Raw genomic sequence first — 26,275 nt, 5'->3', positions numbered from 1 at the left:
GCAACGTGATGTTGGTGGATGGAGCGAGACATGATGTCCCAGATGTGCTCAATCGGATAAAGGTCTGGGGAACGGGTGGGCCAGTCCATAGCTTCAATGGCTTCATCTTGCAGGAACTGCTGACACACTCCAGCCACATGAGGTCTGGCATTGTCCTGCATTAGGAGGAACCCAGGGCCAACCGCACCAGCATATGGTCTCACAAGGGGTCTGAGGATCTCATCTTGGTACCTAATGGCAGTCAGGCTACTTCTGGCGAGCACATGGAGGGCTGTGCGGCCCTCCAAAGAAATGCCACCCCACAGCATTACTGACCCACTGCCAAACCGGTCATGCTGAAGGATGTTGCAGGCAGCAGATCGCTCTTCACGGTGTCTCCAGACTCTGTCACGTCTGTCACATGTGCTCAGTGTGAACCTGCTTTCATCTGTGAAGAGCACAGTGCGCCAGTGGCGACTTTGCCAATCCTGGTGTTCTGTGGCAAATGCCAAGCGTCCTGCATGGTGTTGGGCTGTGAGCACAACGCTCATCTGTGGATGTTGGGCCCTCATACCACCCTCATGGAGTCGGTTTCTAACCGTTTGTGCAGACACATGCACATTTGTGGCCTGCTGGAGGTCATTTTGCAGGGCTCTGGCAGTGCTCCTCCTGTTCTTCCTTGCACAATAGTGGAGTTAGTGGTCCTGCTGCTGGGTTGTTGCCCTCCTACGGCCCCCTCCACGTCTCCTGGTGTACTGGCCTGTCTCCTGGTAGCGCCTCCAGCCTCTGGACACTACGCTGACAGACACAGCAAACCTTCTTGCCACAGCTCGCATTGATGTGCCATCCTGGATGAGCTGCACTACCTGAGCAACTTCTGTGGGTTGTAGAGTCCGTCTCATGCTACCACGAGAGTGAAAGCACAACCAACATTCAAAAGTGACCAAAACATCAGCCAGAAAGCACTGGTACTGAGATGTGGTCTGTGGTCCCCACCTGCAGAACCACTCCTTTGAGGGTGTCTTGATAATTGCCAATAATTTCCATCTATTGTCTATTCCATTTGCACAACAGCATGTGAAATTGATTGTCAATCAGTGTTGCTTCCTAAGTGGACAGTTTGATTTCACAGAAGTTTGATTTACTTGGAGTTATATTCTGTTTAAAAGTCCCCTTTATTTTTTTTGAGCAGTGTCGTTTTTCTTAACCAGTTGATGAGAGATGGAAATGGCAGTTAAATAAGATTTATTAGAAAGTCCTACCCCAATTTTTCACAAAATACTTTGGATGTGCAAAAGTGGCAAAACATTAGAGAAATAAGCAAACTTGCTATGTATGTGACTGCAATAATATTAACATGTAGTTTACTCTGCATAGACGGCAGCAACAAGATTGAAAAATACAAAAGTAATATCCTCCCAATAAAAATAAACCCCCTGTATTGTGGTGTTGGTAAATACACTTCTTCCAGAAATAAAAAAAAAAAAAAGCTCCCTGGAAAAAATAAAAATGCTCGTAGTAGGTCGCAACAAAATAGGGGTTCACTCCATCACCAAACAAGGGGTTGTCTCTTAGAAGAGAACTTTTTGAGTCACTGATGCTCATAAAAAGTGGTTCTCCAATCTAGCTGAAGGGCATAGGGGGGCATCCTAACTTGGAGAAGCCCCCCATGACTAATCTTAACTTGATGAAGCATATGGATACACTTTTAAGAGGTTAAAGATCCTTTTGGAAAGCAAGAGCTGTCATTTGATTGTTTGCAGTGAGCAATATCTGCACGCTTCATTTGTCAGTAGACATCAAATGGGATTTATTAAAATTAATGCAATGGAGGAGTTACAGCAACTTCATATATGATGAGATTTTGCTCTCCACAATATAAGGCCTAATTCACACATCCATGTGTAAACACGTGTGGGGAAAATGCTGCCGGTGTCATCAGTGATTTTCACAGACTGATAAATGACAGCTCCTATACATTGCATTTAGTCACGGACAGCACACAGATTGTTCACTGATGCCATCCATGTGCGGTCAGTGATTTTCATGAACCCATGCACTTGTTTTGGCCCTTTTTCATTTGTGATACCGGAGACTACAGACATGTCTCCGTGAGTTTTGCAGCACCTGCTCTGTGATCAAACATGGAAATGTGAACAGCTTCATAGACTGTGATGGTTACTTGTTGTGTACATGATGGATCGAACCTGTGCATGCAACACTGATGTCTGAATGAAGCCCAAGGCCCGTTTCAGACCTCTGAGCAATACAAACCATGATCAGATCTTAATGCCAGGGTCTCCTGAGCTGTCTACCTCATGGGCATACAAGTGGCCATTGTCTCAGGTCAGATATTCCTATCAATGCCTGGTCTGTTTCATGGACATGTGAAGCTGGTCTAACCTCTGATCTCATTATTCGATGTCATCTCTTCAGTCACTGACTTCCACTTCTTATTTCCCAGTGAGCTGACTCAGATCATTGCAGATGTGTCTCAAGACCCCACACTGCCTCGTACGGAGGATCATCCCTGCGCAAAGTAAGTGATCTTCTCCAATGACACTAAAATCCACTCACAGCTCCCATCATGTGCTGTGAATTCCTCTCCGCTGTGTCTTCTGTTCTACCTATATCTTATCTCCTCTCCAGGTGCGGCCACAAAGAAGCCGTGTTCTTCCAGTCTCACAGCGCTCGAGCTGAGGTACACCATAAACTTTTATTTTTCTTTAAAGCATAGCATTTCCTGCCAACTATTTTTTTAATTGAGCAGGCCATCCTTCTGAAACCTTCCAGATCTATGGGCTGATTAACAGAAGAAGGGGTATTGTTTAAAGGGGTATTCAGGTTGTTACAATACACTATGCCCTATGATTACTAAATCAGTGAGACCAGCACCAATCGCCAGCATTAAATAGGGCAGCGGTCATGCTTGCATAGCAGTAAATCTATAGAGAAGTGAAGGAGTTCTCTACTTGGCTAGATTCATCAGTCCTATAGCTATTAAATTGATTGGCAGGGTGGATGGACAACCATTGCTCCATGTAGTAGCCATCACCTGTACTGGGGATAGGTAATAATTTGTTAATACCAGAATACCCCTTTAACAATCTTTTGGGCAGAGCTGGAGGCTTCTGCGGCAGCCACTTTTTCTTAAAACTAGACACCAGATTAGAACGGGGAGAATTATAGGTTTATGTATTAAAATATTTATTTTTATTAACTTTGTTTTCCTTTAAATTAAGCTGTGTCCCTCTTAATTATAATCTTGTACAAATAAAACCGTTTTCCATTTTCCTTCTAGGACGCCATGAGGCTGTATTATGTGTGCACTGCTCCCCACTGCGGTCATCGCTGGACAGAGTGATCATTTTCTGGAAGTTCTTAGTTTTTGGTTCTTTGTATGTTTTTATTTTTAAATAAATTAATTTTTTTTACTTAATGTTGCTGATCATTTCGTTTGTGGAGGAAAATCTTAAACCAGTAACTCATGGTGAGCAGTCTTCAAGATTGTATTGTCTGCATCTGGTGGGGACAAGATTTGAGAGGTAACACGGTGTTGGGTGGAGGAGCGCTCCCATCTCTCCTCTGTGAGCCCCGGCTCCTCTTCTCCTTATGTGTTTGGCGAGCAGTGGGTTGTTTGGATGCGCCTCAAGAATGTGCAGGGTGTAGGTGTCAGAACTGGGCGATGTAAATCCACATTCCTCACAGACGTAGATCTTGGAGCGGCGCTGACGGTAGGCGTAGCTCTGTAGGACTCCATGGATCTTGCGCAGGTGAGACTCCAATGAGCAGCGCTGGGTAAAGGACTTGTCACATGCCGGACACTTGTAAGGTCTTATTCCTGCAGGAAAAAAAGTGAGATCTGATGACAACTCGGCGCAAATAGTTTTTAGAATTATACGAAAAATGTGTGTTTGTGTGTGTATACAGTACAGACCAAAAGTTTGGACACACCTCATTTAAAGATTTTTCTGTATTTTCATGACTATGAAAATTGTACATTCACACTGAAGGCATCAAAACTATGAATTAACACATGTGGAATTATATACTTAACAAAAAAGTGTGAAACAACTGAAAATATGTCTTATATTCTAGGTTCTTCAAAGTAGCCACCTTTTGCTTTGATGACTGCTTTGCACACTCTTGGCATTCTCTTGATGAGCTTAACCCCTTTACCCCCCAGGGTGGTTTGCACGTTAATGACCAGGCCAATTTTTACAATTCTGACCACTGTCACTTTATGAGGTAATTACTCTGGAGCGCTTCAACGGATCCCACTGATTCTGAGATTGTTTTTTCGTAACATATTGTACTTCATGATTGTGGTAAAATTTCTTCGATATCACTTGCGTTTATTTGTGAAAAAAATGGAAATTTGGTGAAAATTTTGCAATTTTCAAAATTTGAATTTTTATGCCCTTAAATCAGAGAGATATGTCACACAAAATAGTTAATGAATAACATTTCCCACATGTCTACTTTACATCAGCACAATTTTGGAACCAAAATTTTTTTTTGTTAGGGAGCTATAAGGGTTAAAAGTTGACCAGCAATTTCTCATTTTTCCAACAAAATTTACAAAACCATTGTTTTAGGGACCACTTCACATTTGAAGTCACTTGGAGAGGTCTTTATGACAGAAAATACCCAAAAGTGACACCATTCTAAAAACTGCACCCCTCAAGGTGCTCAAAACCACATTCAAGAACTTTATTAACCCTTCGGGTGCTTCACAGGAATTTTTGGAATGTGGAAGAAAAAAATGAACATTTAACTTTTTTCACAAAAATGTTACTTTAGACCCAATTTTTTTTATTTTCGCAGGGGTAACAAGAAAAAAATGGACCCTAAAATTTGTTGTGCAATTTCCCCTGGGCACACAGATGCCCAATATGTGGGGAAAAAACACTGTTTGGGCGCATGGCAGGGCTCGGAAGGGAAGGAGCGCCATTTGACTTTTTGATTGTAAAATTTGCTTGAATAATTAGCAGACGCCATGTTGCGTTTGGAGACCCCCATATGTGCTTAAACAGTGGAAACCCCCCCGCAAGTGACCTCATTTTGGAAACTAGACCCCCCCCAAGGCACCTATCTAGATGCATAGTGAGAACTTGGAACCCCTAGGTGCTTCACAAATTGATTCGTAAAAATGAAAAAGTATTTTTTTTCCACTTTTTCATTTTTACGAATCAATTTTTGAAGCACCTGGGGGTTTCAAGTGCTCACTATGCATCTAGATAGGTGCCTTGGGTGGTCTAGTTTCCAAAATGGGGTCACTTGTGGGGGAGCTCCAATGTTTAGGCACACAGGGGCTCTCCAAATGCAACATGGTGTCCGCTAACAATTTGAGCCGATTTTCCATTCAATTAGTTAGCGGACACCATGTCTTGTTTGGAGAGCCCCTGATGTGCCTAAACAGTGGAGCTCCCCCACAAGTGACCCCATTTTGGAAACTATACCCCTCAATGATTCTATTAAGGGGTATAGTGAACATTTTGAACCCAGAAGTACGACACAGTATTTGATAACATTAGGTCATCATATTGCATAAATTGTCATTACTCTTGAGTGCAAGTGCTCGCTACTTGAGTTTGTATCGGGTACTCAGGTATGCACCATGTATCACGGGCGCTCAAGTGAAATGCTCGAGTCCCCGCCCGCATGTTTCACGGTTATTAGACACCCCCCAAAAAAATGCGGGGATCGTTCGTGCATGGCAGGCAATCCCCGCAAGGTTTTTTTTGGCCGCGAAGCATATGGGGTGGAGACTCGAGCACCCGCAATACTCAGTGCATACCTAAGCACCCAATGCAAACTCAAGTAGCGAGCACTTGCGTTCAACACTAGTTGCCATATCGTCATCTTTTTTTCTTTTTTTTTTCTTTTTTTACTTTTGAAAAAAAAAACAACCCCAACCCTAACATTAGCACAACCCCAACCCCAGCCCTAGCGTTTATTTTTTACGCCGTTCCTCGTGCGGTATAAGTGATGAGATTACTTTATTCTTCGGGTCGGTGCGATTACAGCGATGCCAGAATCATATCGGGTTTTTATGATTGACAGCTGTCACACACTAAAAGACACATATTTTGTAAAATCTAGTTTTTGCATCGCCATATTTTGGCAGACAGAGTCATGTGACTGCTCGTTTTTTGCGGGATGAGTTGACGTTTTTATTGGTGCCATTTTCAGGCATGTGACATTTTGAGCGCTTTCTATTCCAGCGTTTGGGAGGCAGAACAAACAAAAACCAACAATTCAGGAATTGTGTTTTTTTTCCTTTTTTTTTTATTCTGTGCCGCGTGTGGTAAAATTGATAAGGCAGCTTTATTCTTCGGGTCAGTACGTTTACAGCTGTACCACATTTATATCGTTTTTTATGTTTTGGCGCTTTTACACAAAAGCTATTTTATAGAAAAAAATATTTTTTTGCATCGCTTTTTTCTGAGAGCTATAACTTAGATTTTTCGGATGGTGGAGCTGTATGGCTGCTTGTTTTTTGCGGGACGAGATGACTTCTTCAGCGGTACCATTTTTATTTATATTCATGTTTTTGATCGCGTGTTATTCCATTTTTTGTTTGGCGGTATGGTGATAAAGCATTGTTTTTTGCTTCGTTTTTTATTTTTTTACCGTGTTCACTGAAGGGGTTAACTAGTGGAACAGTTTTATAGGTCAGGTCGTTACGGACGCGGCGATACCAAATGTGTACTTTTGTTTGCTTTTTTTTCATAATATTTATTGATGGGTACATTATATTTTTATTTTTAGTGGATTATTTTTTTAATTTTTCTTAAATATTTTTACAATTTTTTTTTTTACTTTTTTACTTTGTCCCACTATGGGACTTTCACTTTTTTTATTCTGATCACCTGCATAGCATAGGGATTGAGCACCATCCCTGTGCCATGCAGGCAGTCAGCGCTGGACAGGGAGAAGATAGTTTGGAGATGCACTGCGCATGTCCAAAAAATCTTCCTGCTGTCTGGTGACCCGGATGTTGTCATGACGACATCGGGTCGTCATGGCAACACCCAGGAAGCCCCGGCAGACAGCTCTGGAGGCCGGAAGAGGAGGTGAGTATTGCGATCACCTCCCCTTGCCTCCGCAATGCTGCGATCGACTTCTATCGCAGCATTGCGGGGGTTAATGTGCCGGGAGCGGTGCGGGACCGCTCCCTGCACATAATACCGGGTGTCAGCTGTGACAATCAGCTGACACCCGGCGGCGATCACACCCGCACAGCCTGTGTGCGCGCGCGATGACGTACTAATACAGGTCAGGCTCTTAAAGCCCAGGGCACTGATGCGTATTAGTACGTCATGGGCTTTAAAGGGGTTAAAGTGGTAGTCATCGGAAATGGTCTTCCAACACTCTTGAAGGAGTTCCCAGAGATGCTTAGCGCTTGTTGGCCCTTTTGCCTTCACTCTGCCGTCCAGCTCACCCCAAACCATCTCGATTGGGTTCAGGTCTGGTGACTGTGGAGGCCAGGTCATCTGGCGTAGCACCCCATCACTCTCTCCTTCTTGGTCAAATAGCCCTTACATAGCCTGGAGGTGTGTTTGGGGTCATTGTCCTGTTGAAAAATAAATGATGGTCCAACTAAACGCAAACCGGATGGAATAGCATGTCGCTGCAAGATGCTGTGGTAGCCATGCTGGTTCAGTATGCCTTCAATTTTGAATAAATCCCCAACACTGTCACCAGCAAAGCACCCCCACACCATCACACCTCCTCCTCCATGCTTCACGGTGGGAACCAGGTATGTAGAGTCCATCCGTTCACCTTTTCTGCATCTCACAAAGACACGGTGGTTGGAACGAAAGATCTCAAATTTGGACTCATCAGACCGAAGCACAGATTTCCACTGGTCTAATGTCCATTCCTTGTGTTCTTTAGCCCAAACAAGTCTCTTCTGCTTGTTGCCTGTCCTTAGCAGTGGTTTCCTAGCAGCTATTTTACCATGAAGGCCTGCTGCACAAAGTCTCCTCTTAACAGTTGTTGTACAGATGTGTCTGCTGCTAGAACTCTGTGTGGCATTGACCTGGTCTCTAATCTGAGCTGCTGTTAACCTGCGATTTCTGAGGCTGGTGACTTGGATAAATGTATCCTCAGAAGCAGAGGTGACTCTTGGTCTTCCTTTCCTGGGGCGGTCCTCATGTGAGCCAGTTTCTTTGTAGCGCTTGATGGTTTTTGTAACTGCACTTGGGGACACTTTCAAAGTTTTACCAATTTTTCAGACTGACTGACCTTCATTTCTTAAAGTAATGATGGCCACTCGTTTTTCTTTACTTAGCTGCTTTTTTCTTTCCATAATACAAATTCTAACAGTCTATTCAGTAGGACTATCAGCTGTGTATCCACCAGACTTCTGCATAAGACAACTGATGGTCCCAACCCCATTTATAAGGCAAGAAATCTCACTTATTAAACCTGACAGGGCACACCTGTGAAGTGAAAGCCATTTCCGGTGACTACCTCTTGAAGCTCATCAAGAGAATGCCAAGAGTGTGCAAAGCAGTCATCAAAGCAAAAGGCGGCTACTTTGAAGAACCTAGAATATAAGACATATTTTCAGTTGTTTCACACTTTTTTATTAAGTATATAATTCCACATGTGTTAATTCATAGTTTTGATGCCTTCAGTGTGAATGTACGGTGTATGTGTTACAAGGTCACAACAATATTAGCTAAATTAATTTTATGATCCACCTGTTAAGATTTTTGACCTTACAAGTACAACAAAAATAAACTGCTCTGATGGACATTTTTGTGGGGGTTCGCACTTTGTCTGCTTTCTTCATACAACCTGAAGCCAGTTTCGCACATCCATGTTTTGTGGTCTGTATATGAGGCTGCTGCGTTAAGGTCAGAAGACCCACGGCCAGTCTGGGCATCGTGGTCTTGAGTAAAAAAATGCAGATATGTGAAGCCAACCTTTAATGTGCATTTAGAGGGGCCTAGAATGGATGAAGGAGCTTTCCGAAGAATGATCGTTCCGGATTATCGACACTTTTAAACACTGGTGATCACCAGACAAAGGACCAAAATTCTCGTTTAACAGATGAGCAGTTTGTTTATGCCGGCGAATAAGGGAATGTGCTGCCATCGGTTTTTCACAGCACATGTAAACTAGCTCCAGTCGAGTTGTATATAGTTGCCCATTTTTATGCACTTAACCATCATCTGACATATTGGGGGATTCTGTGACTCCAACCAATTCCTAGAGCTTAGCAGGGCCCTATGTCTCAAAAGGGACGAGTCATTTTAATAGGGAATAACTTTAAAACTTGAGACTACCCATTTCATTTTAAAATTCTGGGTGACATCACTAGGGGGCGCAATCTAAGACAAGTAATTAAAGGGAACCCTTCATGTCCACAAGTGCGATTAACCTGCAGATATAGGGTAAATAGTGTTACAATGCTTCTACCTGGAGAAAATTAGCTTTATTCTTCCCAGGAGCCGCCGACTTTTAGTCATAGAGGTGAGCCCAGAGTAGCTACAATCATTACAGCATTGAGTGGCAGTGGCTGTTAGCATGCCCTGGCACTTTTGTAGCTCACTCTGCACGGAAGTGTTAGTGACTGTCAGTGTCGCTGCTCACTGTGTACGGACAGTGAGTGCAGCCGCTCCTGGCACGCCTGTACAACTGAAAGCAGGCAGCTCCAGGGAGGAATGAAGTTCATTTTCTCCTGATAGCTGCACTTTCAGTAAGGTTTCTGGGCAGCATTGTAGTCCTATTAACATGCAGGTTAACCCTATATATGCAGGTAAATGGCATTTGGGGACATGACCAGTTCCCTTTAACACTTTTGGATCAGACGTTTTTCCACGGTAGAAAATCTGGAGCGGACACTGATTTACACTGCGGTTCTGCAGTTGAATTTTGCTGGATCTGCGTGACGGTTGGCACCAATATCATTCAATTGGCTTAATACTCTGCTTTTTATTCTACTTATTTCCACTGCTAGGTTTTGGTGTTTTTCCATTTAGTGCCACAAATTTGGAAACCTTCAGTTGTATGAACATAGTTGCAGAACCCCCCCCCCATTCACATTCATGGGACCTGGATTGTCACATTTGATGTGGATTTCCGCATCCTTTCCAATATTTGTAAATGGGACCTAAAGGTGGCCATACACATTTGTGGCAGTCAACCGTCTGATGGGTATGTCCTGACTCTTCCCTGATGATGATTGTTACAGGGGGAAAAAGTATCAGGCTATTGGATTTTTACACGCTTTTGTTCTCGGGGGAGTAGAGTGTCACCAATGTCGGGCAGCAGCTTCCCTTTACAAGGCCGAGCATGCATGTCTGAGGTGGTAAGGGTAGGAGGGTTTGGCTAAAAGTTATCTTGGTGTACCCATCATTTACAATGTTAAATGGTCACCCTGTTAAATTGAAAAGATGTATTAAAGTCCGTCAGCACAGAATGACTGTTCAATCCAAACACAGGCGCCCGGTGCACCATGGCGCAGCCAAACATTTAAATGCCCCTTCCCACATGCTTGTTCTCCATCTATCTTCACACTTCTCTAGCTCTATACAGCCACAGCTGTCAATTAGTGATGAGCGAGCATACTCGTTTAACCTTTTCACCGAGCACGCTCTGGTGCTTACCGAGTATCTTCGGCATGCTCTCATATTATGTTCGAGTCCCTGCGTCTGCATGATTTGTGGCTGTCAAACAGCCTCAACACATGTGCGGATTCCCTAACAAACAGGTGATCCCAGCATGTGTTGACTGTCTTAACAGCCGTAAATCATGCAGACGCAGGGACTCGAACATAATATACGAGCACGCCGAAGATACTCGGTAAGCACCCGAGCGTGCTCGCTCATCACTAATGTCAATCAAAGAAGAGGGGTGGAGATTGAGGGAAAACAAGTGGGAGCACTGAACTGTTTGGTGGACTGTGGGGTGGCAAAGCACCGGTACTTGGCTTGAACAGTCATTCTGTGCAAACAGAGTCACTTTAAAGTGAACATCAGTCTATTCATGCTGGCCAAGCCACAGGCAGCATAAATCGGAGCCTGGCTGCTGCAGTTCAGAGAAAAAAATTAGAGCCCGTTGCTGCAACTGGCCAAATACTCAGCTAGAGCAATACAAGCATAAGCTGATGGAGGGGGGGGGGGTGACGCTGGACTAGTCTCTTCTCTGCCTTTGCACCTGCTGGATCTTTAAACTGGATACTGGAGAATAATATAGATGCCTATAATTGTGCTGTGATATGTGCTGCCCTGCAGTTTGGGTAAGATGAATCCAATGATAGGTTCCCTTTAAAGTCAGACTATATTGGTCATTCACAGAGAAATAATTAATTATAGGACTCAGCGAGCAGTAAAATACATAAATTACTCACCGGTGTGCGTTCTCATATGGCGCTTCAAGTCAAATGTGTCATTAAAGCCTTTACCACAGCAGGGACAGCGATGTCTCTTCTGGATGCTGTGACACTTCAGGTGACGGGTCAACATGCGCTGGAGCGGGAAGGTTTTCCTGCAAGCACGGCAGGCATATGGGCCCTAGAGAACAAGGATTGCTTTAGCAATTGGTTAATGTCTGTTTTTTTTGTGGGTACAAATAAATTATGCAGAATTTTTTTTTCTTTATGTTGTCTTTTTGGACCTTTTTATTTTTATGACCTTTCCTGTGCATGTTAACTTTAGTCTGTTTTTATGTTTTTTTTTTGCAAGGTGGTGCTCCACTTATAATCTATGGGAGTAACGGAGATGACATTGTCTCTAAAAGTTCCAGACAAAGTGGAGTTTTCAGAATTGCAGTGTAATAGATTAATTTACAATTGCATAAGATTCTTCCAGGTCAAATAAATAGAAGGAATATGGACGTACAATATTATACAGTGGTGGCCAAAAGTATTGGCACCCCTGCAATTCTGTCAGATAATACTCAGTTTCTTCCTGAAAATGATTGCAATCACAAATTCTTTGGTATTATTATCTTCATTTAATTTGTCTTCAATGAAAAAAACACAAAAAGAATTGTCCTAAAGCCAAATTGGATATAATTCCACACCAAACCTAAAAAAGGGGGTGGACAAAAGTATTGGCACTGTTTGAAAAATCATGTGATGCTTCTCTAATTCGTGTAATTAACAGCACCTGTAACTTACCTGTGGCACCTAACAGGTGTTGGCAATAACTAAATCACACTTGCAGCCAGTTAACATGGATTAAAGTTGACTCAACCTCTGTCCTGTGTCCTTGTGTGTACCACATTGAGCATGGAGAAAAGAAAGAAGACCAAAGAACTGTCTGAGGACTTGAGAAACCAAATTGTGAGGAAGCATGAGCAATCTCAAGGCTACAAGTCCATCTCCAAAGACCTGAATGTTCCTGTGTCTTCCGTGCGCAGTGTCATCAAGAAGTTTGAAGCCCATGGCACTGTGGCTAACCTCCCTAGATGTAGACGGAAAAGAAAAATTGACGAGAGATTTCAACGCAAGATTGTGCGGATGGTGGATAAAGAACCTCGACTAACATCCAAACAAGTTCAAGCTGCCCTGCAGTCCGAGGGTACAACAGCGTCAATCCGTACTATCCGTCGGCGTCTGAATGAAAAGGGACTGTATGGTAGGATACCCAGGAAGACCCCACTTCTTACCCCGAGACATAAAAAAGCCAGGCTGGAGTTTGTCAAAACTTACCTGAGAAAGCCTAAAACGTTTTGGAAGAATGTTCTCTGGTCAGATGAGACTAAAGTAGAGCTTTTTGGGAAAAAGCATCAACATAGAGTGTACAGGAAAAAAAAAAGGCATTCAAAGAAAAGAACACGGTCCCTACAGTCAAACATGGCGGAGGTTCCCTGATGTTTTGGGGTTGCTTTGCTGCCTCTGGCACTGGACTGCTTGACCGTGTGCATGGCATTATGAAGTCTGAAGACTACCATCAAATTTTGCAGCATAATGTAGGGCCCAGTGTGAGAAAGCTGGGTCTCCCTCAGAGGTCATGGGTCTTCCAGCAGGACAATGACCCAAAACACACTTCCAAAAGCACTATAAAATGGTTTGAGAGAAAGCACTGGAGACTTCTAAGGTGGCCAGCAATGAGTCCAGACCTGAATCCCATAGAACATCTGTGGAGAGATCTCAAAATGGCAGTTTGGAGAAGACACCCTTCAAATATCAGGGACCTGGAGCAGTTTGCCAAAGAAGAATGGTCTACAATTCCAGCAGAGCATTGTAAGAAACTCATTGATGGTTACTGGAAGCGGTTGTTCGCAGTTATTTTGGCTAAAGGTTGTGCAACCAAGTATTAGGCTGAGGGTGCCAATACTTTTGTCTGGCCCATTTTTGGAGTTTTGTGTGAAATGATCAATGATTTGATTTTTGCTTCATTCTCTTTTGTGTTTTTTCCTTGCAAGAAAATTAAATGAAGAGAATAAGACCAAAGAATTTGTGATTGCAATCATTTTCAGGAAGAAACTGAGTATTATCTGACAGAATTGCAGGGGTGCCAATACTTTTGGCCACCACTGTAGATCCGGGTGTTGCTGTATACCTCAGATGCTGCAGGAGATGACTCTGGTCTCGGAGACGGGGGCCCGACAATAGAATCTAGGCAATAAAAAGATCAGTTATACCTAGATATAGTGTCGCTGAGAAGACACAGGATTGACATATTTACTCTTTTTTCCATTACGTCAAAGCAGATCTATCATTGAAAAGAAATTGGGTGCCCAGTATGTGGTTATAATACATTTCATACGGCAATTCTGGAACTGACCACGGAGCTCTGCCCTGAACCACGTGCTGATGAGGCTATCTGTTCAGGTTCAGAGTCTCATTGGCGGTCCGGACTTTGCATTCTGTGAAAGGGTCCCTGCAGACGAGTGTGTGAGAAATCGTCCGAGCTTCATGCAGAAAACTTGGACGATCTTTCTTCTAACATTCTGTAATGCAGATTTTAATCTGTGTGTACGATCCGTTTTCATAAATCCACATTAAAACATGTACATGATCACATACAGTTTCCTAGGTTTATAAATAGAAATGTATCCATAAAAATCGGATGGTCCATGTGGGACCTCCTTTTTTTTTTTACGCACCTATAGAGTTGAATGGGTGAGTCTCATCCGAGACTCAGAAGAAAGTTGTGCCTGCTGTGATTTTTTTTTCTTTCTTTCTCACGGACTGAGAAAAAAAATAGTTTTTCTAAACAGCCATATTGAATAACATGAGTCAGTGTGCCGTCCTTGAGCCCTCAGATCAAAAATCAGACTGCACACGTTCGATTTATACACTCGTTTGCCTGAGCCAAAACACTGATGTCTGAATTCAGCCCAATGTGCATAATCAGGTCAGTTCCCTTACCTTTTCAGGTACGTACTGGTGCCATGCAAGACGTGTGCTATGTATATGTGCGATGTAAGACCTGTGCTATGTATATGTATGATGTAAGACCTGTGCTATATATATGTGCGATGTAAGACCTGTGCTATGTATATGTGCGATGTAAGACCTGTACTGTATCTACGTGCGATGTAAGACCTGTGCTGTATCTGTGTACTATGTAAGACCTGTGCTGTATCTGTGTGCGATGTAAGACCTGTGCTGTATCTGTGTGCGATGTAAGACCTGTGCTGTATCTGTGTGCGATGTAAGACCTGTGCTGTATCTGTGTGCGATGTAAGACCTGTGCTGTATCTGTGTGCGATGTAAGACCTGTGCTGTATCTGTGTGCGATGTAAGACCTGTGCTGTATCTATGTGCGATGTAAGACCTGTGCTGTATCTATGTGCGATGTAAGACCTGTGCTGTATCTATGTGCGATGTAAGACCTGTGCTGTATCTATGTGCGATGTAAGACCTGTGCTGTATCTATGTGCGATGTAAGACGTGTGCTATGTATATGTGCGATGTAAGACATGTGCTATGTATATGTACGATGTAAGACCTGTGCTATGTATATGTGCGATGTAAGACCTGTGCTGTATCTGTGTACTATGTAAGACCTGTGCTGTATCTACGTGCGATGTAAGACCTGTGCTGTATCTGTGTGCGATGTAAGACCTGTGCTGTATCTGTGTGCTATGTAAGACCTGTGCTGTATCTGTGTGCGATGTAAGACCTGTGCTATATCTATGTGCGATGTAAGACCTGTGCTATATCTATGTGCGATGTAAGACCTGTTGTGTATCTGTGCGATGTAAAACCTGTGCTGTATTATGTGTGATGTAAGACCTGTGCTGTATTATGTGCGATGTAAGACCTGTGCTATATCCATGTGTGATGTAAGACCTGTTCTGTATCTGTGCGATGTAAGACCTGTGCTGTATTATGTGTGATGTAAGACCTGTGCTGTATTATGTGCGATGTAAGACCTGTGCTATATCTATGTGCGATGTAAGATCTTACATATTAACCCCTCTCTCCTCTCTTCTCCTATGTACAGCTGTCATGCTCTCCTCACAATGTTATACCACACAGATCCATTCATTCCCACCATACAACACCGGAAACGCTCTCACAAATCACTCAACCATCTGCTCACTCTCTGTATCTTCCTTCTCTTAGTTGCAGGTGATATTTCTCCTAATCCAGGACCCTCCAGAAATAATAACACTAACTCTTTCCCTGTTACATTCAGAAACCCTGCTAATCTCATTAATATTCCCTGCATATCTTCTGTCTCATTCAACTGTGCCCTTTGGAATGCGCGCTCAGCATGTAATAAACTCTCTTACATCCATGACTTTTTCCTCTCTAATTCCCTCAACCTTCTGGCTCTCACTGAAACCTGGATCCAGCAGTCGGACACCACCGCCGCGGCAGCTCTCTCCTATGGTGGCCTACACTTCTCTCATACTTCGAGACCTGACAACAGATCAGGTGGAGGTGTCTGTCTGCTTCTTTCAACAAAATGTACTTTTCAGTTTATCCCCCCATTACCCTCCCTTATCTTCCCTTCTTTTGAGGCCCACACAGTCAGACTCTACCGGGCCCTTCTCCCTGCAAGTGGCAGTTGTCTATCGCCCTCCAGGTCCCTCCCGTCAGTTCCTGGATCACTTTGCTGCCTAGCTTCCAAATTTTCTATCCTGCGACATCCCCACGATAATCATGGGAGATTTTAACATCCCAATTGGCGATTCTCTTTCCCCATCTGCCGCTCATCTTTTATCACTAACCTCCTCCTTCGGCCTTTCACAGCTTGCTAATTCTCCTACACATGAAGACGGGAACACATTGGACCTGATCTTCTCCCGGCTTTGCTCAGTACATGACTTTACTATCTCTCCCCCTTCCACTCTCTGACCATAATCTTCTTTCATTCTCTGTCAAGAACTGTGACTCTACTCAAGACCCCCCCACTTTCCACACTTCTAGAAATATACGCGCCAGAACACCCAGAAATTTATGAAAAAGTTGCAATCATCATTGGCCCCAATCTCTTCCCTTTCATGTCCCAACTCTGCATTGAAGCATTGTAACAAAATAATGCTATGCGCCCTGGATGAAGCCGCACCTCCTATGCAGAGAACAATTCGGCATAGACGGCGACAACCCTGGCACACACCTCAAACACGTCTTCTCCAGCGGTGCCCGAAGATTTCCTCCATTATAAATTTATGCTGAAAACATATAACTCTGTGCTTCACCTCTCCAAACAAACCTACTTTAACAACCTCATCATCTCACTTTCCAATAACCCTAAACGACTCTTTGACACGTTTCATTCTCTCCTCAATCAAACAGCACAGGCCCCGATCACCGACCTCAGCGCTGACAATCTGGCCAATTATTTCAAAGAAAAAATGTACCATATCCGACATGAAATTTTCTGCCAATCCCCAAACGTTATGCATGCTCTCCACCGCCACATTGTATCTCGCTCACTTTCTGACTTCGAACTAGTCATGGAAGATGAAGTGATCAGGCTCCTTGCATCTTCTCGCCCTTCCACTTGCACTAGTGACCCTATTCCCTCACATCTCCTTCAGTCCCTTTCTCCAGCTGTCACCACTCACCTAACTAAAATTTTCAGCCTCTCCCTCTCATCTGGTATCTTTCCCTCTTCTTTTAAACATGCCAGCAAACATCCATTACTTAAAAAACCATCCCTTGACCAGAACTGCACGGCCAACTACAGACCTGTTTCCAATCTTCCCTTTATCTCTAAACTCCTGGAACGCCTGGTCCATTCCCGTCTAATACGCTATCTCTCAGACAACTCTCTTCTTGACCCTTTACAATCTGGCTTCCGCTCTTTACATTCTACTGAAACTGCCCTCACTAAAGTCTCTAATGATCCACTAACAGCTAAATCTAATGGTCACTACTCCCTGCTGATTCTCCTGGATCTCTCTGCAGCATTCAACACTATGGATCACCAGCTCCTCCTCTCTATGCTCTGCACTATTGGCCTCAAGGACACCGCTCTCTCCTGGTTCTCCTCCTATCTCTCTGACCGCTCCTTCTCTGTGTCTTTCGCCGGCTCCTCCTCCTCTCTCCTTCCCCTTACTGTCGGGGTTCCTCAAGGATCAGTCCTAGGACCCCTTCTTTTCTCCTTATACACCGCTCCCATTGGACAAACAATCAGCAGATTCGGTTTTCAGTACCATCTCTATGCTGATGACACCCAATTATACACCTCTGCTCCGGACATCACCCCTGCATTACTACAAAAGACCAGTGATTGTCTTTCTGCTGTGTCTAACCTTATGTCCTCCCTCTGTCTAAAACTGAATCTGTCAAAAACTGAACTACTCGTATTTCCTCCCTCCACTAACCTACCTGTGCCCGATATTGCCATTTCCGTTTGTGGCTCCACCATTACTCCCCAGCAACAAGCCCGCTGTATTAGGGTCATTTTTGATTCAGATCTTTCTTTCACTCCTCACATGAAATCACTCGCTCGTGTCATCTACACCTCAAAAACATCTCAAGGATCAGGACTTTTCTCACCTTTGACTCGGCAAAAACTCTTACTGTAGCTCTTATTCATTCTCGTCTGGACTACTGCAACTCTCTACTTATCGGGCTCCCTCTTACTAAACTCTCCCCTCTCCAATCCGTCCTTAACGCAGCAGCAAGGATCATATTCCTCGCCAACCGCTACACCGATGCCTCTTCCCTGTGCCAGTCATTGCATTGGTTGCCCATCCAATATAGTGTTCAATTTAAACTTATCACTCTTACCCACAAAGCGCTCCATGCTTCAGTACCCCCCTACATCTCCTCTCTTGTCTCAGTCTACCACCCTACACGTGCCCTCCGTTCTGCCAATGACTTAAAACTAAAATCCTCCATAATCCGAACTTCCCACTCCCGTCTCCAAGATTTCTCGAGTGCTGCGCCAATTCTTTGGAATGCACTACCCAGGACAGTTCGATTAATTCCCAATACCCACAGTTTCAAGCGGACCGTAAAAACCCATTTCTTTAGACTGGAGTATCGCCTCAACACACTCTGTCTGTCCCAGTATTCCCCCATATTAAATTCTTCATCAATTTCAGGTTCATATCAACCATGCACTTAATAGCCTCGGTCAGGACTGTACACATACTGGCAGGTGAACGTCCATGTATTATTATCTATCCTATTTAGTATATCAAGGCTGCACTATACAATATATGTACATTCTACCTTTTGTGTCTCCCCCATTTCCTCATAGACTGTAAAGCCCCCGTTTCACATAGCGAGATCGCTAGCAAGATCGCTGCTGTGTCACGGTTTTGGTGACGAAACAGCGACCTCACCAGCGATGTCGCTATGTGTGACACTTTGCAGCGATCAGGCCCCTGCTGTGAGGTCGCTGATCACTGCAAAGTGTCCTGGACCATTTTTTGGTTGTTGCCCTCCCGCTGGTCAGCACACATCGCTGTGTGTGACCAGCGGGAGCAGCGATCAGGCTGGTAACCATGATAAACATCGGGTTACTAGGGGCACATGCGCACTTAGTAACCCGCTGTTTATCATGGTTACGAGCCTGCTAAAGTGAGCGGTAACCTCCCACTCACCGTAGCAGAGTGGTAACCATGATAAACAGCGGGTTACTAGGTGCGCGTGTGCCCCTAGTAACCCGATGTTTATCATGGTTACCAGCCTGCTCCTGCTTCAGCAGGCTGGTAACCAGGAGCAGGACATCATGGAAAGATTCTTTCCACGATGTCGCTGCTCCCCTGATCGTTGGTGAGCCTGCCTGTTTGACAGCTCACCAGCCACAACATAGCGACGCAGCAACGATCCCTGACAGGTCGTATCGTTGTCGGGATCGTTGCAGCGTCGCTAAGTGTGACGGGGCCTTAAGCTTGCGAGCAGGCCCCTCACTCCTTTCGATATGAGATATGCTTATTCTGTATTGTTTGTATAAGTCCCCCCTAAAATTTGTAAAGTGCTGCGGAATATGTTGGCGTTATAAAAATAAAAATTATTATTATTATCTGTGCTGTATCTATGTGCGATGTAAGACCTGTGCTGTATCTATGTGCGATGTAAGACCTGTGCCGTATCTATGTGCGATGTAAGACCTGTGCTATATCTATGTGCGATGTAAGACCTGTGCCATATCTATGTGCGATGTAAGACCTGTGCTATATCTATGTGCGATGTAAGACCTGTGCTGTATATGTGCGATGTAAGACCTGTGCTGTATTATGTGTGATGTAAAACCTGTGCTGTTTCTATGTGCGATGTAAGACCTGTTCTCTATATGTGCGATGTAAGACCTGTGCAGTATTATGTGTGATGTAAAACCTGTGCTGTATTATGTGTGATGTAAGACCTGTGCCATATCTATGTGCGATGTAAGACCTGCTCTATATCTATGTGCGATGTAAGACCTGTGCTGTATCATGTGCGATGTAAGACCTGTGCTGTATCTATGTGCGATGTAAGACCTGTTCTGTATCTATGTGCGATGTAAGACCTGTGCTGTTTCTATGTGTGATGTAAGACCTGTGCCATATCTATGTGCGATGTAAGACCTGTGCCATATCTATGTGCGATGTAAGACCTGTGCCATATCTATGTGCGATGTAAGACCTGTGCCATATCTATGTGCGATGTAAGACCTGTGCCATATCTATGTGCGATGTAAGACCTGTGCCATATCTATGTGCGATGTAAGACCTGTGCCATATCTATGTGCGATGTAAGACCTGTGCCATATCTATGTGCGATGTAAGACCTGTGCTATATCTATGTGCGATGTAAGACCTGTGCCATATCTATGTGCGATGTAAGACCTGTGCTATATCTATGTGCGATGTAAGACCTGTGCTGTATATGTGCGATGTAAGACCTGTGCTGTATTATGTGTGATGTAAAACCTGTGCTGTATCTATGTGCGATGTAAGACCTGTTCTGTATCTGTGCGATGTAAGACCTGTGCTGTATTATGTGCGATGTAAGACCTGTGCTGTATCTATGTGCGATGTAAGACCTGTTCTGTATCTATGTGCGATGTAAGACCTGTGCTGTTTCTATGTGTGATGTAAGACCTGTGCCATATCTATGTGCGATGTAAGACCTGTGCCATATCTATGTGCGATGTAAGACTTGTGCCATATCTATGTGCGATGTAAGACCTGTGCCATATCTATGTGCGATGTAAGACCTGTGCTATATCTATGTGCGATGTAAGACCTGTGCCATATCTATGTGCGATGTAAGACCTGTGCCATATCTATGTGCGATGTAAGACCTGTGCCATATCTATGTGCGATGTAAGACCTGTGCTATATCTATGTGCGATGTAAGACCTGTGCTGTATTATGTGTGATGTAAAACCTGTGCTGTATCTATGTGCGATGTAAGACCTGTTCTGTATCTGTGCGATGTAAGACCTGTGCTGTATTATGTGTGATGTAAGACCTGTGCTGTATTATGTGTGATGTAAGACCTGTGCTGTATTATGTGTGATGTAAGAGCTGTGCTATATCTATGTGCAATGTAAGATCTGTGCTGTATCTATGTGCAATGTAAGAATTTACACGCACCGCAATGTCAAAATGCCTTGCTATGCACATGTTCAGGCTTTTTTAGCTTCTTTTAACTTCTTAAGGCATTGATAGCAATAAAGCAGCTAAAAGAACTAACCTTACCATTCTCCAGGTGGCTTTTGCTTGGAAACTGCTCACTATTGTATACATAATAAATCTCCAGTGTTTTTCTGAAGCATCCTCCTCTTGTAAAACTCGGTGGCTGTACTAGTGTCTAAAAAAGTGTCATGGGCACATAACCTTATGGTCTCCATTGAAATAAATGTGTAAAGTACATTTGGAACTAAGGTGAAAATAAATAACTTAAAAAAGAGCAGCAAAAAAGAATTTCAGCACAATGTCCGCCACCACCAAAAAAAAACCCTGGTGCGTGGAAGGCATTGAATTACAACTCATCTGATATCAACATCAAATATGCAATGTGTGAACCTGGCCTAACTTTTCTTCTGATGAGTTTTGAGGAGGGATTGATAGTGAACAAACAATCAGCAGTTTGACATATTCACTTGTCCTAGTGATTTTTGCAAACTTTTACTAGGGGTGTGATTATGTCACCCTCCCTTGGCTGCTCCAGGTTGAGTGTGACATGAAGGAGAGAAAGGAAGGTGCCAACAAACCACTCAGTTTTGGCCAAAGTTTTTGGATATAAGACTGGGTCATTGTCTCGTCAGATTGATGGGTATAGCTGAACCCAGTGGTCGTAAAATTGTTACCCTTGAGTCAAAAATGGGAGAAACCGAAATCTAAGATTGCTGATGTCTGTAATAGATGTGTATGGGAATGAAACAATCAGGCACTTCAGGTGGTGTCACCCACCAATGTCCGGCTCTAGGTTCCAGCCTAAAGCCGCACAGATGAGGATGGGGTTAACGATTAAAAATGCCTAATTGCAGAAATCGACATCCCGGGCTTGTTAGTTAGTGTTCATTCTGCATTTGCATAGCTGGGCATTACACAGCAGGAAGGGACATGACGGCGCTGGTCACAGTGTAGACACTGATTTATCATAGTTTATCCCTCAGTGTAAACAGGACTGAATACATTGTTTGCCTTCCATACAATCGCCAGGGTATAGAAGACATGAAAGGAAAGAATCTGAAGGGGTGATCCATTGTGAAGGAGAATAGCCGGGATTTCAGCTCATTTGACTGTAACAGAACATTAATGTCCGCCGGTTATCAGTGACAGACATTGCAAAGTGGTCACTAACGTTTTATTAATCCTCGTACCATACAATCAGAAGAATAGCAGCATAGATAGTGATTTGCATTGCTTGCAATACGATAGCTACTGTTCCAATATGTATAGGAAAAAGCATTGTAAATATATTTATTTTGCTTGGTTATATAGCGCCAACATATTATGGAGCGCTTTACAGAAAATTATCCCTTAGGCTATGTTCCCACATGTTGTGTTTTTTCAGTCAGAAATCTGCAGCAAAACTGATCTCTGGCAGGAAATCAGCTGCGTCAAATCTGCAGGTTTTGCTGCGTTTTTTTGCTGCATTTTTGTCACTGTCCTTCTGTCTCTATTTATGCATGTACATAAAGTTCTGTGAAAAAAAAAAACATTCTATTTTGCCATCAAAAACGCTGAAAAAATTTACCTGTGTTTTTTTTATGCGTTTTTCAGCATTTTTTTAAAACACCCATTACTTCCTATGGGTGAAAAAATGCTGAAAAAACACTGAAAGAAGTGACATGCTCTATTTTCCAAGAATACAACCAAGGGACAAAATACGCAGCAAAAAAACAAAACAAAACACAACATGTGGGAACAGAGAACAATGGTTTCTCATAGACTTTGCTGGTACTGCAAAACGCAGCTGAAAATTTGCACAAAAATTTGCAGCAAAATAGGCTGAAAAACCCAACATGTGGGAACATAGCCTAACTACCTCCAGAATCTAAGTTCCCCATCAGTATGTCTTGTGAAGAACATAGAAACTCCATGCAGATGTTGTCCTTGGTTGGATGTGAACTGCAAGGCAAAATTGCTGACCCCTCAGCCGCCCTCTTGTTTTTGGACCCCCCTGAGCCGCCGTCTTGCTTTTGGACCCCTCTGAGCCGCCCTTTTGTTTTTGGACCCCTCTGAGCCGCCCTCTTGTCTTTTGACCCCCCTGAGCCGTTCTCTTGTCTTTGGACCCCCCTAAGCCGTCCTCTTGTCTTTAGACCCCCCTGAGCCGTCCTCTTGTCTTTGGACCCCCTTGAGCCGCACTCTTGTCTTTGCACCCCCCTGAGCCGCCCTCTTGTTTTTGGACCCCTGAGCCGCCCTCTTGTTTTTGGACCCCCTATGTTACAGTCATATCAATCTTTGCCTAGGGTCACATGACCATAATTTTAGTACAAGTGTTGTCAGTAAAAACCACTCAGACCAATGTCATTTAATACGGCTGTTCAGTTGACGCCCTTTTTTTTTTTTCTACGGACCGAATGTCTGCATGAAAAAAAAAACGCAGCATGCACTATTCTCTTCCCTATTTTGGATGAGACTCATCTAGTGAAGTCTATGGGTGCGCAAACAAAAAAAAAATTATACCCCATACGGATCAAACATACAGTAAAATCAAAAAAGAAAACTATATTTGGTCTTGTAAATTTTTTAGCAGCTGATGTATAAAAACAGATGACAATACAGATGAAAAATCGTACGTTTTTTTCTGGACGAGAAATCAGACAATTTTTTAAACACTTGGGTGTGACCTTAGTCTGTGCCTTCCCTCTAGATCCATCTCTATAAGGCATAAGGCAGCAAAAAGATCTACAATTCTGGGTGTAAAGCCTCAAAGGCATGTTTTTTGCATAAAAAAAAATAAAATTCAAGCTTTTACTACCCATTAAAGAGTAAAAAATGGACAGCACAAGGATGAAACACGGAGAGCATCCATATGCAAATTTTTTTTAATGGGTCTGATTCATCAAAGCACTTACGGCAGTATTCCGGCGTAAAAAGCTTTGAAAAGTCATACAATTTTGCAGGGCTGTGGAGTTGGAGTCAGTGCCCATTTTGGTGGAGTCAGAATCAGTGTTGGTATAAAATGGACCGACTCCAACTCCTAAAATATATAAATTCTTGTACCGTGTTAGCCAGTAGATAGAAAATTAACTTCAAATCTCAAAGAGAAAGAAGAATCTCAGAATATAAACTGATGATGACCTTTAACACTTTCAGAGCAGGAATGAATGTGTCGCATGGATTTATGTCATTCTACATCAACTAAAGAATGTGCTCCTCAGAATTGTGAGGCCATCACAACACTGGACCTGGTCACAGGACAATAAAACCTTCACACTCCTTATCTATTAACTGCTAAAATATTTATAGCCAGAACTGTTTATCTCTTCCATAATAACTCTGCTTTTCATCACCTGTTTTACCTATTGCATTTTTTGTGTGTCTTATTGTGTATAAATATGTGACTCTTCAGATTTTGTGGTATACTATGCCTGATGAAGGAACCTGAGTAGTCTCGAAAGCTTGCAATTTGTTACCATCTTTCCAGTTAGCCATTAAAAGGTATCAACCACTGAGGACTCTCAAATCTAAATTTTTTTCTTAAATATATAATAAATTGGGTACAGTAGTTCAATGCAGTTTGTGGGGAATATTTTTTCATAAGAATTTGGGAAAGTTATGAAATGTCCTATAAATGTCTGTCCTATTCCTGATCTAAGGGTCTGGACTTTTAGCTGAGATGAATCTGTGCTACAGTAAATTTATCACTTAAAAATGAGCCATGTATGAGGGAGTCGGTGTCATGGAAACTGAGGAGTCGGAGATTTGGCTTACAGATTCCACAACCCTGCAATTTTGGCGCACATTGAGGCTATGCTAAAACTTTGTGACCTTTGGTGCTCTCATGCCACTTTCACTCAGCTCCGCCAAAAAGGGTAGGATGGGGGCGTAGTCACTGACACTCGTGAAATTAATTCACGAGTGGCGACATTTGCGACGCCACAAATTTTACTCCAGCAGAGACTGGAGTAGGACCTGTGGCGAGGCGCCCATGGAGGTGTTCTGATTCATGTGCGCCTTTTCATGAATCAAGAACATCTGACTCCGATAAGGCTCTTAAGACTAGGGATGAGCAAATCTGAACTTAAAAGTTTGGCCTTCGTATTGGCAGTGTCTGGTGCTAAACGCCGAACACAGACTTTCCCCGGAAGTCAGTTGTACTGTTCAGAGTTTCGGGGAAAGAGGAGAGAGAGACAGAGAGAGATTTCCAGTTCAAAAGTCTGGGTCCCCATTTTCAATGGGGTTCAGGTTCTGGTTGAAGTTGTAGTACAGTTCTGGTGCCTGAACAGAACTTTGGAATAAAGTTCAGGTCGGGTATGAGAGCCTGAACTTCCACTGGTCCACACAAACTTTCAAACTCGAGAATACCTCTTCAACTTTCATAGAAGTTTAGAAATGTTCAGAAATGTTAATAAAGGAGACGCAGTCAGATGTTGGGTTTACCGATTCCACATACCTGGAGGAAATCATCCTTGTAGAACATTAGAAGTGTCACCATCTGCCTAGGCCTAGAATAACATTGTCGGAGCCTTCCATGGCACATCGACTCTATATTACCATAACACTAAGCCAACATGCAAGAGTAAATGAAATCCAAAGCCTTCAATGGATGCACGCTCATAAACCAGAGTATCAATACTGGCACAGGCTTATAATAGTTCTGCAAGCTGTAGTGTTACATTTTTAAAGGAAATATGAGAAATTATCTCTTTTCAGTTTTTATCTGGTGATGGCACCACTCTTATACATTGAATTTTCTCCCAAAAAAAACAACTTTTTTTTTTTTTTTAAGGTTAATCAACAATTGTGATCCCAATTATAATTAGGAATCAGACTTACCTGGGATATAGAGATCCCCTCTTTCAGAATCCACAAGATGCCCCCATCCTGTGACCCCCATAACCATACGTTGTCTCTTTACCAAGAATGAGCGAGGCATATTCCTGAAATATAGATATTTCTTTAAAAAAAAAAAAAAAAAAAAAATGCTTAAAAATAGAATAAAAAAAAATGACTTTTGCAAAATAAAAAGAGTTCTAGTTTCTTAGCAAAACCAAAAATCCTTAAAAATAGAATTAAAAAAAATCACTTTTGCAAAAAAAAAAAAGTCCTAGTTTTTTAGCAGCAGAAAAGCCGCTGTAAAATACAGCAGGTGACTTTTTCATTCTTTCGAGATCTCCATCTGGTTAACCTACCTGGGTAACGTCCACAATCAGAGAGGCCAAGAAATCAGTGCTAATGCTGCCATGGGGGAGATTCTGGCTGTGGGAGATATTAGGACCCACGCGCTCCCTTTATCGGCTTCTGATCATTT

General features: G+C 43.1%; 2 protein-coding genes across 2 annotated transcripts in view; one reads left to right on the top strand and one right to left on the bottom strand.

Moving 5' to 3' along the window:
- The window catches only part of POLR2I (RNA polymerase II subunit I), a 6,645-nt gene extending 3,234 nt beyond the window's left edge, over positions 1-3,411 (top strand). The window contains exons 4-6 of the mRNA XM_073637939.1: positions 2,444-2,518; positions 2,629-2,680; positions 3,281-3,411. Of these exons, the coding sequence (XP_073494040.1) occupies positions 2,444-2,518; positions 2,629-2,680; positions 3,281-3,343 (190 nt within the window). The 3' untranslated portion in view covers positions 3,344-3,411. The remainder of the gene's footprint in view (positions 1-2,443; positions 2,519-2,628; positions 2,681-3,280) is intronic.
- On the bottom strand, positions 3,285-26,275 carry OVOL3 (ovo like zinc finger 3). The gene is made up of 5 exons (XM_073637938.1): positions 26,157-26,275; positions 25,801-25,904; positions 13,506-13,561; positions 11,348-11,510; positions 3,285-3,820 (listed from the first exon to the last, which is right to left on the bottom strand). Exons 2-5 carry the CDS (start codon positions 25,898-25,900, stop codon positions 3,465-3,467), a joined length of 675 nt encoding a protein of 224 aa, XP_073494039.1. The 5' UTR covers positions 25,901-25,904; positions 26,157-26,275; the 3' UTR covers positions 3,285-3,464.

The sequence above is a fragment of the Phyllobates terribilis genome, unplaced genomic scaffold (genome assembly GCF_046119375.1).
Source record: "Phyllobates terribilis strain yellow unplaced genomic scaffold, ASM4611937v1 Scaffold_7__3_contigs__length_470593459, whole genome shotgun sequence".
Lineage (NCBI taxonomy): Eukaryota > Metazoa > Chordata > Amphibia > Anura > Dendrobatidae > Phyllobates > Phyllobates terribilis.
Note: the sequence above shows the minus strand (reverse complement) of the source record. Positions and strands in the feature narration are given on the sequence as shown.

Bases quoted from the DNA above. Each gene is read 5' to 3' on its own strand.
- OVOL3 (XM_073637938.1), bottom strand. From the start codon at position 25,900: ATGCCTCGCTCATTCTTGGTAAAGAGACAACGTATGGTTATGGGGGTC. The intron at 13,562-25,800 runs GTAAGTCTGATT...TTTATTGCCTAG, and splicing joins AGGGGATCTCTATATCCCAG to ATTCTATTGTCGGGCCCCCG. The intron at 11,511-13,505 runs GTATACAGCAAC...CTTGTTCTCTAG, and splicing joins CATCTCCTGCAGCATCTGAG to GGCCCATATGCCTGCCGTGC.